The sequence below is a fragment of the Capricornis sumatraensis genome, chromosome 18 (assembly GCF_032405125.1).
Source record: "Capricornis sumatraensis isolate serow.1 chromosome 18, serow.2, whole genome shotgun sequence".
NCBI lineage: Eukaryota > Metazoa > Chordata > Mammalia > Artiodactyla > Bovidae > Capricornis > Capricornis sumatraensis.
Window position 1 is genome coordinate 9,849,498 of NC_091086.1, and position 19,360 is coordinate 9,868,857.

General features: G+C 38.7%; 1 protein-coding gene across 1 annotated transcript in view; it reads left to right on the forward strand.

Annotated features, from left to right (window-relative positions):
* The window catches only part of RANBP17 (RAN binding protein 17), a 364,064-nt gene that overhangs the window by 278,751 nt on the left and 65,953 nt on the right, over nt 1-19,360 (forward strand). Inside the window, exons 19-21 of the mRNA XM_068990796.1 lie at nt 3,488-3,591; nt 9,279-9,367; nt 18,635-18,742. Of these exons, the coding sequence (XP_068846897.1) occupies nt 3,488-3,591; nt 9,279-9,367; nt 18,635-18,742 (301 nt within the window). The remainder of the gene's footprint in view (nt 1-3,487; nt 3,592-9,278; nt 9,368-18,634; nt 18,743-19,360) is intronic.

Below are 19,360 nucleotides of genomic sequence, written 5' to 3' on the forward strand. Positions count from 1 at the left end.
TTACATTCTAGTAGGAAAGACAGTGAATAAATAAGCAAATTAATAGCCAGTCATAGTAAGTCTCATAAGAAAAGTGAAGTAGTTTATGAGGTTGGAAGGTGGGTGGGGGTGGAGGACACCCACCGGGTGCTGTTTGGACAGAGCGGTCTGGGAAATCCTTTCTGAGGAAGTGACAGTACGTAGAGTTGCTGCTCACGTTGCTTTCTTTGGTATTTGCATCTTGACTGTTCCCTTCACAGTTTCATGGCTTTCTCTTATGCTCCTAACGTCCTTGCTTGCCTCAAACTTTGATGAGGAAAGAGATAGTCAGGAATTTTTTAAATCTGTAACTCAGTATACTCCATGAAGGGTTTAAATGTTCCAAGTTCTGAGCTTATCTTTGTTCTGAGTAAACATCCTTACCTTGCTCCCAGAGGAAGGATATTGGGCTGGCAACCTCATTGTCACACTTTATTTGACCACCATAATCACCTCTCTTAAGTTCATGTTACGCTCAAAACAACAAAAATGTCCCTGGCTATCGTTTTTAAGTGCCAGACACTAAGCAACAGGGCATACAGGTGTTTTGTCATTTAATCCTCACAGCTACCTTTAAGAAATAAATGTTATGTCTCTAATTACAGATGAGTGAAGAGAATTTATCCAAAACCAGACAGCTAATACTGACAGAACCAGGATTCAAGCATAGAACTTTCAAAGCATCCATTCTTTTTAGCACCCTATCTGCCTGCAGTGATCATTATCACTGATCTCATCAATCCCATCTTTAGAAGGGTGAGATTACATAGTTTAAATATAATGTATTATATATGTAAGGAATTGATGTTTACTCCAGTCAGTATTTTTTCTGTCTTTGGTGTTAAGAAAATAAGATGCTTCTAAAACTGACCTTTAGTTGAGCAGCTTCTCTTCATTCACATGCACGACTTCCCTAGTACACACCAGGTTCTGTTCCAGGTGCACCGTCTGTTGTGTGTGTGCGAGAACATTCAGTAAACACAGTGATCTGCAAAGATAGCTCTTCTTTCTTATTTTATAGATGAGAAAACTGAGACCCAAAGTGCAAATATCCATACTTGAAAAGTACATAGTGGAGCGAGACTCTGGGTCTGTTTATCACCATGTCTTACCTACAATCGTTCTCCTTCACACAGAAGCAAAAAGATGCAGTTTCAGCTCTCCAGGAGCAAAGCCAGAGATACTGTCCTTGTAGGCTGATAGATCTAATCATTTACATACACACATTATAAATTTTATTTCATTTAACCCCCACAGTATCTTCGTCTAATGGTAGTAGTGGTGGAATGCTGTAGGTGGTATTTTTAGTGTTAGGGTTAGCTATCTGCCAAAATATCTGCCATTCCCATCAGACTGACAGATGCCGTCTAAAGAATCAAACAAAATGCTGTGGGAACCCAAAGGAAGGTGGGAAAGCTTGCAGTAGGATCTTAGAGAGTATGTGAAGGGGAGTTTGATTCAGACATTGGGAAAGCTATCATTTAACCTAGGCTTTGAAAAGTAAAACTAGCTCCTGTAAAGATCTCTAATGTTAGCACCAGTTGACAGAGGGTGTGTCTAAGAGGAGTAACTTGGTTGCATAGTCAACTTTGCAGAGTGGAGATTTTGATCTGGAGTCAGATGCACTGCCATTGTACCTCGAGGTCACTATAATTTGGTTTCCCTTCACCTAGTACCCTTCTCCTTGTGTTAAACAGCACACTAGGAAAGAGTCATCGGCCTTTTGACATCTCTTTGTCAGCAAAGCAAAGTCCCTGAATCTGTGGGACTCCAGAGACAAAGTGTATACATTTAAAGGGGAAAGAGGAGTCACCAAAGGTCAGGGTCAAGCCAGATCAGCCACTCCTGAAGAGTCAAAAGGTCCTGATCCTGCCGCTGATTTTCTGTGTGTGTCGCCTTGGACCACACCCTCCTGCTGCTGCTGTTCCGTCACTCGGTCATGTCCAGCTCTCTGTAACTCCGTGGACTGCCAGGAAGCATGCCAGCCTTCCCTGTCCTTCACTGTCTCCCGGAGCTTGCTCAAACTCATGTCCACCCTCCTTATCTGTAGAATAACATGTAGGCCAGTGTTTCTCAAACATTTGCATGCATCTAAATTACCTGCAAGGAGATCCAACCAGCCCATCCTACAGGAGATCAGTCCTGGGTGTTCATTGGTAGGACTGATTTTGAAGCTGAAACTCCAATAGTTTGGCCACCTGATGCAAAGAGCTGACTCATTTGAAAAGACCCTGATGCTGGGGAAGATTGAGGGCAGGAGGAGAAGGGGACGACAGTGGATGAGATGGTTGGATGGCATCACCGACTTGATGGACATGGGTTTGGGTGGACTCCTGGAGTTGGTGATGGACAGGGAAGTCTGGCGTGCTCCAGTTCATGGGGTTGCAAAGAGTCGGACACTACTGAGCAACTGAACTGAACGGAAATTACCTGGAGGGCTGCTTAAAACAAAAATTGCTGGATCTGGGACGGAACCTGAAATTTTATATCTAACAAATTCCCAGGTGATGCTGATGCTGCTAGGGCAGGGACCAAACTTTGAGAACCACTGAGTTCTTCTCTGAGATCTTGTTTCCTCTCTGTCTATTTAAAAAATGATAGCACAGAAATCACAAGATCTAGACAGTGTAATTCCACCTCCAGCTAAGTAGGCTCCCTTAAGCAAGTCACTTAACATTTCTCTGCTTGTTTCTTCATCTGTAAAGTGGGGCTCACAATTCCCTGTGGCATAGGATGAATGAGTAAACTTTCTCATTTGAAGGAACCCACTCTTGTGAAGGATAGAATGTAAATTGTCAGTTGTGCATATCCATATGTTAAGTGAAGATTCTACTTTCATAGTGAAAAACAGTAGAAAATGTCTCTTCCCGCTTTTATAAAAAGAAAAAGAAGCTTATTGCAAAAAGAAGTGTACTCATGGAGAATGTACTTAAAATCATAATGACCCATGAGGGACCTCATCCTGTTTTGGCAGAACCCCATCCTGTTTCCCTGACATCTATTTAACAAATTAATAAAAAAGAACATAAATAAAAGCGAATAATAACTTAGCACTATCTGGGCACCTGAGTCTGTGAGTCCTTTAGGGCCTTGGCACCTAAAGAGAAAAGAAAAACAGACCCTGTTCTCTGAGGCTTTGAAAGGGGCTTTCCTTGAGGCATTAGGGAAGCTCTGGGGGCCCTAAAAGCTGAAAGGCTGAGGTGCCTGGGGCATGAGTCTGTTTGATCCAATAAAGAGCCAGAGAAAAAAATGGCTGGTAAGTAATTTTGCTATTTCATTTGGTGCAAAAGAGAAGAAGGCAAAACACCAGAATATTCAATGAGCCAAAGCACAGAATGTGATACGGATGTGAATGCAGGCTGACCCCTTCTCGAGAACATTTCTGAGCCTGAATAAAGCACTCACTGTGAAGGCTAATGGACAATAGCATGCATTTTAAACCGTGATGACCCTTTTGTTTTTCTGATAGGCGAAGATGAGGATGAATTTGAAAATTTCATGCTGCCTCTTACAGTCTCTTTCGAAACAGTATTACAGATATTCAACAACAACTTTAAACAAGAAGATGTAAAGGTGGGTTTGTTTCCAAACATGGGAAAAGGTGATTTTGCTCATTCTAGGACAAAATCCAGGCCTAAATTCAGAAAAAGGTCTGCATGTTTGTGTGTGCTTCGTGCCCCATCAGTCTTAATTTACCACGTACATGAGTCTTCGAGGTGTACTTTTCATATAAGTGCTTTTCTAGTTTCTTATACAAATGGACTTTGAGGTTATCAAATGATTGCAGATAGTCAGCTTATGATTAGATGACACATTTGTCTCCCATGGCAGTATCTTTTAAAAGAACATTTCTCACGAGTACGCCACTTTAGATGTCCCTACTCCCTCATCCACCCCGCACTGTATGTTTCAACATATTTATATGGAGGAATGTGCAAATGTACGCATGCTAAAATACCACCTCTCTAAATATTTTTAAAACAAGAATTTATATAAATCAAGACTTTATTAAATGGCTAGGCATATATGTATAAATAGGAGCTGGTCTTGAAGTATTGCGTTCTTAAACTGAACAAAGTGATTAGGATAACTGATAGCTAAATAAGGTTTTTATGTGCCTGTGGGAGCCATATTAGGATTGATTTGACAAGTCAGTTCAGCTGTGGCAACAGTCATAATATCTAAGACAACATTATGTTTTATTAGTAAAATCCTTAAGTGTGTAGCAAGCTGTTTGTGACAACACAGCCCCATGTTTTAATATGGGGGATGGGGAACACGAGATCTGCTAAATAGGAGTAACGTCTTCTGAAATTCTCATGCATCAGGGCTATATTAAATAGACTGACACTGGTTAGTATTCTTAAAAGGCTAATGAATATATACCGATAATGTAGGCACCTTTGCTGCTGATACTTGAATCATGTTTACTGTTATTTGAGATACGGTGAAAATACTGACCATCATTTTGCACAGCTCTTCTCTCTACCAAAAGGAAATATTAGCACTAAGAAGCCAAATAGAAGAATGGTGGCCTTTGGTGATTGTTTAGTGTAGTTCTTCTACTAAAAAATAATTAACTAAACACTGTACCTTTTATTTTGAAGTAGAGTTTTTGAAATGAATTTTTATCAATATGCAATTGTCATAGAATTTTAAAAGTAAAAAAAGATCTTAGTGATTTTCTCTGCGTTTGTAATGTTGCTGAAATTCTTCACCAGAGTTTCTACTCAGGCTAGCTTTATTTTTCAGTTGTCTTCCAAATATTTTTAATGACCAAAAATAAATCTTTGCAACTTTAAGGTGGCTATCGCTGCCCTTTATATCAGAAAAGAAGCAGTAAGATTGAAAAAGAGTATCTTTTTAAAGATTACATTTGTCTCATTTGAAGATTTCATTATACTCCAAGCCCATTTTGATGTAATCCCATCTAGTTTGATAGAAACCATCTTCCTAGAGTCATTTTTAATGGAGTTCCAGTGATATATCCCTAAACCAGCAAGTTCTTAACGACCCTGGAAAGTGACTGCTTGATTACACTTTAACGGTATTTGCAAATAAAATCACAAGTAATTAAGGGGAAATCTCCAGGCTTTTGAGCAAGTTTGATGCATGATAACTGCCTGATTCAGCTTCATCTAGAGTAATGCTGTGTAGGCAACAGCTACTGAGATCAATAGCAACGTAATGATAGTGGCAGAATTAAGTGAGTAACCTGAGCACTGTGCCTCAGAATGCATGCAGCTGCCACGGACCAAGGCCACACAGTGCACTCCGCGCTTCCGCCCTAAATGTTCATCAAAAGACGCCCTGCAGGAAAATGGAGTTAGACGCTCTTTATTGCTGATCGTGTCTCTTGCCACATTTATCAGGGAAATTGGATTAGCAGTTGGCAGCTGCAGGTAGACAAGATTCTGCAGTGATTAAATATGCAGCTTGGCTGCATTTGTTGTGACAGACCTTTAGTAAATTCTACTGTAAGCACCATCTGTCTAATTTGTATAAAGAAAACTTGGTGCTTTAAGCTACCGATAAAGAACTAAATCTGTTGCTTTATCATAAACAAAACTTTTGCACTAAATGCTTTTAAATGTAATTTATTAGGTTAAGGCTATTTTTCTATCATGATGAATAAATAATACATGCAAAAGTGCTTTCAGGTACTTCATTTTGCAAGTACTAAAGATAAAAACAGTACTGTTTTGTTCTTCAATAAAGTATTTAGTATTCCAATCCACAGGAGGTGGTGCTGTTAAAATATCTCTATGAAAATGCCGCAGGACTGCCAAATTCATTTAATTTGCAACCCTTACCAGGATTTTGTAACTCCCTGTTTATAGATATTTTTCAAATGCAGATTTCAGGATGAGCACAAACATTAAGGACCTACATTGCCAAATTGAAATATGGCTGTGAGAGGAGGAAATGCTGTAAAACTCCTAAATTTATAGCTTTGTTTTCTTACTTAGTCCTAATAAAATTGAAGAGAACATTGAATTTTTGTCTTGGGTTTTTCTTTTCCAAGTAAAGGGGAAAAGGAAGAAACTGCCATGACAAACCCTGGCTCTAAAGCATTAGTTCATTCAAGTAAATGTTTCCCCCTATAATTGTACCCTTAGTAAAATGCAGTCCAATACCCTGACTACCCATGCATCATTTTTGATTTGGCCATGACGTCATCGGTTTTAGGAAAATGAATGAAAACTTCTAGGAGGAAAAGGAGCAGTTAAATAGGAACCTGCTATCTTTAGTCCCTTCGTAAAAACTCCACAATGTTAAATTATTTAAAATCCTAGATTTTCAGCATGCGCACATTAAAAGTTTTCGCACTAAGTGCCAAATGTTGCAAACAGCACTTTAACAGAATGATTTTGCTTTGATCCCTGTAGCAGTTCCTGAATAATTTATCACAGGTTATTGCCTTAATTCTGGAGAGGGATAGAGCAATAAAGGCAGATGAAAACACTCCAGTTGAAACACCTTGGGGCCTGCTCATTCCTCTGACACGGCTCTTTTGTTGGAACTATTTAGAGGTTATTAAGATGTGTCTCCAGAATTAAGAGTATGCTGTAAGGATGAAGACAGCCATCTTAATTCTAAAGACAAAGCACAATGACCCTTCACCTTCTTTTTCTTTGTTGTTATTATATAGTAGAATTATGAGGATAATATTATAGCTGCCCCCAGTAGTGCCACTACAGTAAAGGGTCTGTCAGACTTTCCATTAGAAACCCTGTTTTGGGGGTCAGGGTGGAAGGAGTCGCATTTCAGCTGTTTCCCAGCCCATCCATCTCACACTTGGCACACAGACAACCGTTCACCATGCAGAAGGCTGAAACGTCAAGCAGTTTCTCCTTGAACTATCCCAGAAAGGATCCTGAGGATTAGGCACCCCAGACCTGCCCACTCCCCAAAGCAGCCTCACTCTATAAGGACCTCTCATTTTTCAGCCTAGTCATGTATGACTAGCTATAGGAGAAAGGCGGCTTTTGAAATAAGCCTCTTCCCACTGTTTTAAGTGAGATGGTGAACCGCGCCTCTTCCTCCCTAAACTTCAGTCACATCACCCTTTGCTTTCTGAGACTGTTTGGTAGCCTGGTTGAACTAGTTAACAGCTTTCCTTGTCTCATACCAAAACTGGGTGTGTTTCGACTATCAAGAAAGTACTTCTTTACTGTTGTTTGAGCATCTGTATAGATTACTTCAGTACTGTTGCTGCTTTGAGATAAAAAAATTGAGCATAATAAATCTGTTCCTCACATTAACACTGCATTTTCCTGCTCAATTGAATCTAATGAAAACATAGTTACTATATTGTCATATGCTTTCTTTGCTTTGTAGTAACGTTTTCTAATATTAAACATTGATATAATTTCATAAATTTGAGCCCTTCTATTAACTTGGCATCTTTTAAGAAAGAAAAATTTGTGATAAAATAAACATTAACCTTTTTGTGTAATAAGGATAGTCTAAAATATTTTTAGAGCCTTTTACACTAGATACAAACTGAAACTCATTTTTCCTGTTGGCCAGTTTAGAGTTGAATGGTGAGTACCTTATGTATATGTGAAAACTTAAGGTTATTTGAAGAGTAGCATGTAACCTGTAAGTGTGCATAATAAAAATAGAGCCCGAAAAGACCGCTTTGATAGGAAGACTGCAAAGAGGATTAGAATAGAGTTGTTCAAAGCAGACTTCTTAGAAGACATATTTTGTTCTGGAAGCTGCAAGAAACATGGAAAGCTCTCTTGAGAAAGAGGAGAAAGGTTCCAGGTGATGAAAATGGGTTCCATAAGAGGCAAAATGTGTTGTTTTTTTTAAAAAGTAGCAATCATATGAGACGACTACAGAGAGACTAGCCGATTATAGAAAAATAAGTACTGGTAAGCTTATGAAAGGAAAAGGAATAAGTTATTTAAAGAAGCAGAAACAAACATTCAGGGTGTACAGATTCAGAAATTCAGATTACCATCATTCTATAAGCTGTTATGCAGTATAAAAACTAATATTCCTATTAAAAAAAACTTCCAGTTATATTGAGTCACCTTTTAGGTACGGGGCATGGGAGGGCAGGGAATCAAAAATTACAGATCTTTGTGACAGATAAACTATTTCCGATTTTGAAATTTTTTAGCCATTAAATGATGGTCAGGATTCACTTCCAAGATCCTTAATGCTAATTTAAATGCCCTCCTGTAGAGATTTTCATTTATTACCAAAGTATGAGGGAGAAGAAAATCTGACTAAACAAAAAAGTTCAGAGACCATTTTCTAGCAGAGTATTTCCACTGAAAACAGTATCTTCAGAAGTCACAGTTGCATATCTTAATTATCACACCCCCTTGTTTTGCAATTATGTTTATTTGTACTCTTTGTTCTGACATTCTAGCATCTGTTCATGGGTTTTCTTTCTCTCTTCCCAAACATCATCCTAAGGACAGCTTAATTAAGTAAGAGTCCAGAGTAAAATCAAATCTCTTTTATTTAAGAGTCAAAGTTTTGTTTTGTTTTCTCTAAAGCTAAATATTTATGGAACACATATGTATGTATCAGTCTCTTGTTAGGCATTTTTACATAAATTTATTCCTGACTCTACTTCTGTAAGAAAGACATTATTAGCCCCTTTTAGAGATGAGAAAACTGAGACTGATAAATTGCCTTGCTTTAAAGTCTTACAGTTAAGAAGTAAAGCTGGGTTTAAATGCAAGTCTTCTGATATTGAAGAACTCTTTTCCTTGCTTGGGGAATGTGAGTGCCATTCTGGGTGTGTCACAGTACCAGTAGGCCATCTGGCTAGTTTTATGTTGTCCTAAGTTGCTGAGAATATTCCTTAGGGATCTTTAAATGCCACTGTGCTTTCAGGTGAGACTCTATATTGCCTAGTGGGACTGATTTCTTACAAGCCAATGTGGTTAAGATTTGTTTTTATAATGTCTAGACCCCCTGTACATTTCTGTTTTGTGGAATTATCGGTCCTCTTTTTTTTCTAATTTGGCATTATTCAGAAAAAAAATGTTAATCTAAATGTTTCTATCCCACTGGAATTATGACTTAGCTCCGTTTATAAGAAGCAGAGTTGGTCAGCAGATCTGATGGTCTGTTTGCTTAAAAAGTCTATGGCTTTCTATAGAAAGAGATCTGAGCGAGACATTTTAGCTAATGAATCAAAATCAGATATGTGGTCATTATTGCCTGATTATTACTCCATCTGCTCTGTGCTAACGTGAAAATCAATTACTGTGTCTCTTTCCCACTGACAGCGTATGTTGATCGGGCTGGCAAGAGATCTTCGAGGGATTGCCTTTGCACTGAACACAAAGACCAGCTACACCATGCTGTTTGACTGGATGTATCCTTATTACACTGTGACAATACCAGCTCTGTGCACAGAGGGATGCCAGGCCCCTGGCTTTCGTTTAATAGTATGGCACAGTAGGGAAGAGGAAACAAAGCTAAATGAACTAATGTGTAATCAGCTAAAAATTACAGCACAGTGGCAGCAGTGCAGATAACTGAGCACAGCACTTGGAGACCCAGCTCCGAGAGGTCACTTTTTTGGTGCCATTAAATATTGACAATTTAAAAATCACATCCCCAAATGATTGTTTATGCGGGGGTTGCGGGGTTCTTGGGCTAGCATCTTTAAATCAAGATCAATGAAGCCTACCATTTGGCATTTTCTAAGGGATTTGGATTTTTACTCCATCTCAAATAGCAGAGCTGATTTCACTTTTTCTCTTTGAGGCTTATTAATTCATCATGCTACAGTGTTTCATCATCATGAAAACATTAATGGACAAGGAAAGGGGAAATTAAATGGTTAGGATTTTTCATGTGATATAAAATTTAAATTTACCACTGCCAAGGCTTAGTACAGACAGCAAAAAAATTAAGGAAACAAAATCCCCCCACAGAAATGCCTCATCGTTATGAGTAAAAAGAGCATGGATTTGGTGTTAGGCAGACCTGGCTTGAATTCCTAGATCTCCGTTTGCTGTGTGAACTTTGGCAATTTTTTTCACCTCTCTGAATTTCCTCGTCTAAAAAAAGAGACATCCAGTATCATGGCTTATTGTAACCATAGAAATAGGCAGTGCACTTTGTATTAATATAATGTCTGGAACATAACAGGTAAGCATAGATGTTACTATTAATATTGTTTTAACAGTATTACATGAATCCTGTTTGATCTTAACAGAAAGTGATAGTTTAGGCAAGTTATATAAGTAACGTAATGTTTTCATGCCTTTGTGTTCAATACAGGAAACCATCAGTGCATAAGAGAAATTCTGTAACCTTAAACAACTTCCTTTTTAAGTTACATTATTTCTCAGTTGCTCTTTTCAAACGGTTTTTATCAAACCTCCCTCATAAATTGCAAAAGAAGCTTGTTAAAGATAGTCTTCGACTGATGGCACATTTATGGCAAAAACATAACAGGATCGGGGTACATTTTAGGGAGACCTCCACATGTTAAAGAAATTGTTGGACGTTACTTTGAATACTGACTTATATTTTCACTTACTATTAAAACCTACCTCATCAGATTTGTGTGTCCACAGAAGGGTTAGAGATAAGACTTTCCGTCCATTGAGAAACCGTGCATGTCTTTGTACCAGCACACAGAGCACGTGTGCAGACTGTAGACTCTCACATGGAGAGCCATACAGCTCTTTTGTGAAGAACAGATGAATCACACATGACTCTGCCATTTCTCTAAACACAAATAGAAGCACACAAAGCAAAACCTCTAGTTTATTTTTAAAATTACTAAAACTTCATTTTGGCACTTTAAAATTGATGGTTATCTTGAAACCAAGTACAGTTCTAGGATGTCCAGTGATTAATGCTTCACATTTTCCTCATCAACAATCTTAACCAAGCGGTAAGATAAGAACGTTCCCCTCACCATCAAATAATAGAACTATCTGTCGTAATTGGTACTGCCTAAAATTTATAGAACATACTATAATTTAACTTTTAATTAAGCCCTTTTCATTTCCTCACTTAGCTCCTTCTTTTGGGCACCTATCAGAAATGAAACTTTTGTCCAGCAGATGGCAGAAAATAGCAAACGGGAAAACCTTGAGACTTACTGTTTTGTTTTGGGCTAGAAACCACTGTCTCCTCCTTTTGCCCATAGACATCAATGTTATTAGGGTCAGGGGCGGAGGGCGAAGTGTCAGTTATGCAGGAAGTTATGTTAGATTGCCACACGAGGTGGCTTGGTACCAGCCTTGCTTATAATAATTGAGTTTCAGTAGCAAATCAGCTTCCTTGGGAAAAGGCCAAAGGCTTTTCATAATTGTATTGACAACAAAATGAATATGATAAATGGTGTTCATTCAGTTGAGGCAAGATTTATAGTTTTCCTTTGGGCAAGGGATGAAGAGCAAATATTTATAATAATAGTAAAATTTGTTTAAAAGTTACATTATTTGATAATTCAAAGAGCTTTATTAAAATATTCTGAAACACTTTAAGCAGTTTCAGGTGATAAAGTACAGATTCTTTCCAAAGTATTCTAGTAATATAAAAATGAGTAAGTATATGATTTTAAAAAAACATAGATATGAAAGTCATTTATTCTTCCTGAAATATTGATATGTCAAACCGTCAGTGATGGTTCTCACATTACTGCTGGGGAAAGTTTATTTGCCTTTATCCACAAAAAAAATGTGTGTTCTTTAATTTTCTGTGTAGTCCTTAGCATGCAGAAGAAACATCCCATAAGAGCACATGTCATCTTAAAGTCAAAATGCATTTTATTTATGGTGATTATTTGATAAAATGCTATTTTAGTGGTTAGCTGTTTAATTTAAAAGCATTTCTATAAACACTGACTGCATTAACTGGTACACAAACTACATTGCTTATCACTCTGTCCTTCCAAGCCTAGATTGCCTGGAACTACAGGCAATTGATAAACTACTGTTGATAAATTGTGCCACTACTGGAGAACTGAAGACGAATCATTGCTACTTCTTTATCCCTATGCTGAGAGTGTAACAGTGAAAAGCATCTTACCTTGCAGTGAACTTAGTCGCCTTGTTTAAACTTTTCCCAGATCATACATAGACCTAAGTATCAAAAATCCAGCAGGAAATTGAAAAAAAAATTAAAAAGAAGGAATGTGTATGATGCTGTTTCCTCACACTTATTCTTTTAATTGTCATAATTCTGATCTGTGAGTTCACTGTTTTCAGTCATGCAATCAGTGCTATTGATTAATATGCATAAACATATTATACAAAGATAAGTCAAGACCTTGAGATTTGTAAGGGGGCGGGGGCCGGGGGGGACAACTTTGAAATAGAACAGTTCCAGGCCTGATTTTACCACTTAACAACCTGTGGGGTTTTGGGTAAATTACTTAATGTCTCAGAATCACAGTTTTCTGCTCCATAAAACAGGGCTAATAATATTTATCTCTCAGGTATAAGAAGTGAGTGAACTAATATATACACACACACACACACACACACACACATATGTATGCATATATATATGTGCATATATAGGCTTAGTACAGTGTCTAGCACAAGGTCAATACACTCCACCACTGTTGTGAGTTCCTTTCCCTAATATGGAATGAGACAAAGGAATCCGATTTGCTCACCTATCCAGCATATTTCTCTAACTATGCTAAAATTCATGAGGGATGTAGATTTTTCTTAGATCCTACCCCAAAATGAGCTTATGGTTTAATAGAGTCAGTTAGGTAACTACCTAAATGACTGTAATAAAATATAGAAGATGGTAAGTGCCATAAAAAATATAAATAAAGTGATTGCATTTATCTGGGGCATCAGGAAAGGCTCTGTAAAGGTGAAGACATTTCTCTGAATCTTAGCAAATAAGCAGGATTGGACTATTGGAATTGTGAAGCAAGAGGGTTTTTGTTGGTCTAAGCACAGACTTAGGAAGGAGAGTAGTGGAAAAAATGTTTAGTCAAAGAGACCACTTATTTTATGGTTGGACACAGGTTGTCTGGGACCCTTGACTATCAGGCTAAGGAACTGAAAAACTTACTCCACTGATGGTATAAAGTAATTAATAGTTTTGATTGACTAACAGAATCAGAATTGTATTTCAAAAGGAAAATAGTTAGCAGTGTGTTGGACAAACTGAAATAGGGAAGAAAGTAATCCTGAAAATATGCTATTCTGCAGTGTTTTTTTTAGTACATTGTGCTAAGCATGAGAAATTAATAAAATGTTTGCTTTTTATAAGAGTGAGTAAAGTGGATTGCTCACTAGAAGCTCATAATCCAGTGGCTGTAATAAATAACTAATAAACCATCAATGTATTGTAACAGACACATGCCAAGGACCATATGAACTTTGAAGAAGAGGTTGGTGTTTGGGGCAAGAAGTAGGTTCCCCAGGGAGGAAAAAGTTGAGCTAGGTGTTGAAGGATAGATAGGCATCTGCCAGAAGGCTTCCCAGCAGCACTTGCCTCCATGAACAAAGATATAGATGGTTCACATTCAGGGAATACTTTTAACAAAAGGCTCTGAACTGGCAGCCTATTTCTGTTCTGGAACCACATCCTCACACTCTTACCTCCTAAAAGTTTTAACAAAAGCTCTTTTGTTGCCTTCTAGTATTCTAGAATGCTTTCTGTATTGTGAAATCTCAGAGAAAAAGAATTACATTCTTACTAACTTTTACTTTCTTGGGGTCCAGCACATAGTAAGTAACTATCAAATGGTTGGATGGATGATGGATGGATGGGTGTCGTCAGTAAGCAAACCTCATGCTTTCCAGCTTTTCATGTTTAACATCTTATAAGGCAATAACAAATCATTAATCTTTTTTGTTTATCTGGTGTTGACCTTCAGAATTCATTGAACAGATCTTTCTGGGTGAAAGCAATTAGATCAGTGCCACTTCTACCAAAGGGCTCCCCACTGTCTTCCTCCTATCCATATATATGTAGTTCTCACAAGGCCACTGGAAAATTAATCTCCTCGAGTGGGTTCTGATTCTCACCCTGTAATCTGAGTTTGGGACCCTCGCTCTGAAGCCCTTTAACCTCCCTGCTTGGTAGACCTCGACTCCGCCTCCCAGTAATCACTCATTTTCTCTGTGGCAGTCACCTCTGTCAGAAGCATATTAGAATTGGCCCCACTCTCATTCCACACAGAAAAGGGAACATCCTCTCATATCCCCAGGTCTGATCCCATAGTGAATACAGTGTGCTCTGAAAAATATGATGGCCCTAATGTCTTAAGAATGCTTTGCAAAGGGACTTCTGGTGCTTATGATATTCTTAGGTTCTGAGATTTGAGTCTTTTCAGTCTCCTGATGAGGCTCCAGGTCCTTCCCACTCATGAGCACTGAGTTTGTGCTCAGTTCTCTTAGCGGAGTATTTTCTCATTTGTACTTCTCCAACATTGCTTCAGAATCTCGGTCCTCAGAGCATTCCTATTATGTGTGTATCACCCATACTGAAGCATGGATTCCCAGGAATAAAAGCCATGTATTACTTATCTCTGGATCCCTGGCCCCTCGCACAGTGACAGCACATAGCATTTACCATCTGTTAAAAAAAAAAAAAAGCAACAGATTTCTAATCCATAGAAAAAATAAAACTTTAAGTTATCTGACAATAGCCAAAATACAGTTAATAGTCAAGTTTATTGATTTTATATTTTTCATTTTCATCCAACTGAAATCTCACGCACACACACACACTTCTTATCTCCTATCTCTGCCTTATTTTCTTTATAGTACTTTTTAATATGTCATATATATGTTTAATTTTCTATCTTATTAGAATATAAATTCCATGAGGGCAGGGATTGTTTTAATGTTTGGTTCATTGATGTCTCTAGAGAGTCTAACAGTCATAAGACATTTATAGACTAGGCCTTCAATAAATACTTAAGTAAATTGTTTCTATATATTCAAATACAGCCTTAATATGGTATATCTAGGGGGCCAAAAGTATTGCTTTTTGCATTTTTAGGGCACATGACACTCTTAAGGTATTTGAGGGCTTATTTTCATTGAATGTTTTGTGAAGTATTTCCTGAAGCTTCAAAGTGAAATGCACAGCTTAAAAGAATCAAATAGGTAGGTCTAATCAAGTACGCTACACCTCACGTTTACCGCAACAGATATTTTTTGAAATCCATTTTGTGCCAGGTCCATGCATGCAGTAACTGCCTATGCACTGCTCTCAGAAAGCATATGGTAGGAGAGATGAGGCACTGTGATAGTACTGGCACAAAGGGCACTAGGGCACCAGCACCATGCACAGGAGACACTCTTAGGTGGGAGGGATTAGGGGTGGTGTCATGGAGGCTTCTTGATGAAATATGAGGGACAGATAGGAATCAGCAGGAACATACTGGGCAGACACAGGTCTTTGCTCTTTAGAAACTCACTGTCTAATGGAACAGATGGGTAATACAAGCAGTCAACCATAATACAGTTTGTTATAAGAGTGGTGGTCAAAGTGGTCAAGTGAACTTAGATGAGGAAGAGACTGATGCCCTTTGACAAAAAGAAAAAGAATATTTCACCATCCCAGGGGAAGTAAAACTTGAGCTAGATACTGAAATACAGTTTGGAATGTATTAGGCAGAAAAAAACAGCATATAGAGGAATGGAGGCAAGGGAGAGTCTGCATCAGTAGATTTGCTGAGAATTAAGAATGGCTGAACCATAGATAAGGGCAGGAGCACTAAGAGATGAGACCACAGGTAGGCAGGGACCAGATAAGGACCTTGTTTGCCATGCCAAGTAACTTGAAATTTATTCCAAGAGCAGGGAAGAAAATCGTGATCTTCCTCACCATGGAGGTCACTACCCGTAACACACAGGAAAGGAACAATATGAAGTGATTCAGTTCAGCACTTTGATCTGAAACAAAGACAAGTATATTAGAAAACATCAGAAAGAGACAGAGTCAGTAAGTCAGTCAGTTAGTTCAGTCGCTCGGTTGTGTCCGACTCTGTGACCCCATGAATCGCAGCACACCAGGCCTCCCTGTCCATCACCAACTCCCGGAGTTTACTCAGACTCACGTCCATTGAGTCAGTGATGCTATCCAGCCATTTCATCCTCTGTCATCCCCTTCTCCTCCTGCCCCCAATCCCTCCCAGCATCAGAGTCTTTTCCAATGAGTCAACTCTTCACATGAGGTGGCCAAAGTACTGGAGTTTCAGCTTTAGCATCATTCCTTCCAAAGAAATCCCAGGGTTGATCTCCTTCAGAATGGACTGGTTGGATCTCCTTGCAGTCCAAGGGACTCTCAAGGGTCTTCTCCAACACCACAGTTCAAAAGCATCAATTCTTCGGCGTTCAGCTCTCTTTACAGTCCAACTCTCACATCTGTACATGACCACTGGAAAAACCATAGCCTTGACTAGATGGACCTTTGTTGGCAAAGTAATGTCTCTGCTCTTCAACATGCTATCAAGTAGGAAAAGAAAAAAGAAATGAAGGTAGTAGCATAAGAAGGGTATTTTCTGCTGAAGTTTTAGGGCTTAATTTTATATTCTGTGTGCATTTGGTAAAGAGGAGGCCAATTGTGGGTAAAGGACCAGTGGAGCTGAGTCAGAGTTTTCCAGGATCTGGTGGTCTCAGCCATGAACTTATCAGAGGCATGCAAGGCATGCACTCACTATTGATGAGGATGTTTGACAATTTCTCCTTTAGTGTACATGGGCCTACTTTTAGCAAACTGACCTTGAGTAGATTAAAGCTACCCAAAGCTTTTCTTTCAACAGTACATGAACCAAGAACTTCCAAATGTTCAAGCTGAATTTAGAAAAGGCAGAGGAACCAGAGAGCAAATTGCCAACACCCACTGGATCATCAAAAAAGCAAGAGAGCTCCGGGAAAACATCTACTTCTGCTTTATTGACTATGCCAACAACAAACTTTGGAAAATTCCTAAAGAGATGGGAATACCAGACCACCTGACCTGCCTCCTGAGAAATCTGTATGCAGGTCAAGAAGCAACAGTTAGAACTGGACATGGAACAACAGACTGGTTCCAAATAGGAAAAGGAGTGCATCAAGGCTGTATATTGTCACCCTGCTTATTTAACTTATATGGAGAGTACATCATGAGAAAATGGTGGGCTGGATGAAGCACAAGCTGGAATCAAGATTGCCAGGAGAAATAGCAATAACCTCAGATATGCAGATGATACCACCCTTACGGCAGAAAACGAAGAACTAAAGAGCCTCTTGATGAAAGTGAAAGAGGAGAGTGAAAAAGTTCACTTAAAACTCAACATTCAGAAAACAATATCGCTGCATCTGGTCCCATTACTTCATGGCAAATAGGTGGAAAAACAATGAAAACAGTGACAGACTTTATTTTTTAACCTTCAAAATCACTGCAGATGGTGACTGCAGCCATGAAATTAAAAGACGCTTGCTCCTTGAAAGAAAAATTATGACTAACCTAGACAGCATATTAAAAAGCAGAGACATTACTTTACCAACAAAGGTACGTCTAGTCAAAGCTATGGTTTTTCCAATAGTCATGTATGGATATGAGAGTTGGACTATAATGAAAGCTGAGCACCCAAGAATTGATGCTTTTGAACTCTGGTGTTGGAGAAGACTCTTGAGAGTTGCTTGGACTGCAAGGAGATCCAACCAGTCTATCCGAAAGGAAATCAGTCCTGAGTATTCATTGGAAGGACTGATGCTGAAGCTGAAACTCCAATACTTTAGCCGCCTGATGCAAAGAAATGACTCATTTGAAAAGAACCTGATGCTGGGAAAAATTGAAGGCAGGAGGAGAAGTGGCTGACAGAGGATGAGATGGTTGGATGGCATCACCAACTCAATGGACATGAGTTTGAGTAGGCTCCAGGAGTTGGTGATGGACAGGGAGGCCTGGCGTGCTATAGTCCATGGGGTCGCAAAGAGTCAGACATGACTGAGCGACTGAACTGAACTGAAAGCTTTTCTTCAAGCTATCATCCCGAATGTTCCTTGGAGCTACAGTGAAACTAAACAGCTGATTAAGTTAACAATTTTTTTTTTTAAGGAAAAGAATGTATGTAGATAATTTCTAAGCCGAGAGATAAATACATGGGGTTTACTATTTACTGTGCCCTTCTGGCACAGTGGTAAAGAATCTGCCTGCAATGTGGGAGACCCAGGTTCCATCCCTGGGTTGGGAAGATCCCTGGAGCAGGGAATGACAGCCCACTCCAGTATTGTTGCCTGGAGAATTCCATGGAGAGAGGAGCCTGGCCGACTACAGTCCTTGGGGTCACAAAAAGTCGTATGAGCTACTAACAAATGAATGAGCTACTAACACTTTCACTTTCTAATTTTATGTATTTTATTGATAAAAGTTATATAATAAACACTAATTTTTTTCTTCAGTGATTTGAAGTGCAAGAAACTCGGATAATAGCAATTCAAATGTTTTACCTTCATGAACTAAATTTATTTTCCTTTCCTACAAATATTAAGTATACTGCTGTAAATATCATATGTTGCTTACATGGTACTTCATAAGTATGCTACACATAGAAGAAGTGTGGATTCCTTATTTTTTTTCTTTTTCAGTGGCACCAGTTTTCAGGAACAATATTTCTTTTGACCCTTAGATTCTTTAACAAGCTTCATAACAGGTACCCAACATATCTTCCTATTCTTCAGAGGGCTATTGAGCAATGGTATGGAGAGCCAGCATGTACAACTCCCATCTTAAAACTTATGGCAGAACTGATGCAAAACAGGTAAGAGGTGTGATAGGCAAGTGGAAAAGTAATCCACTATTTGGTAGCGTGCTTCAGAGACCAGACTTTCCTGCTTACTGTGTGTGTATTTAAGGCTTAGCAAGAACCCAGGAACCAAAACTTAAGATGATCAGCGAAGTCAATAGAATTAGAGATACAAGGTTGAAAGCTTTGGGGAGAAAGAATTAGGTGTATATGGGGACTCTGGCAACTGGGGGAAAAGTTGGAAGACCACAGCCATCATTATTTAAAAGATTCAAAAGCATGAAATGCAGGAAAGGTGATTTTAACTGTTACACTGCTTTCTGTAGAGGAGAAAAGGAGCTGAGAGGTCTCTGAGTTGAGATGCTTTATTTTGTGGATGAGGCACCAAGGGCATTTCATGGACATACAGTTTGTCTCAAAAAGCCCTGGGGATTGTCCCTGCTTTGACTTTTAAGGTATCCTTCTTCCTTTGTGCCAAAATGCATGTATGTGGTTGATTTATGCACTCACAGTTTTTATTTAAATAGCAACTACAACACTTCTCAGAAATTGCCTGGTTAACCTTGTGATTTGCACAGAGAAGCAGAGATTCGGGTTCTCTGCATATAAATATTAACAAAGGTGTAGCTAAAA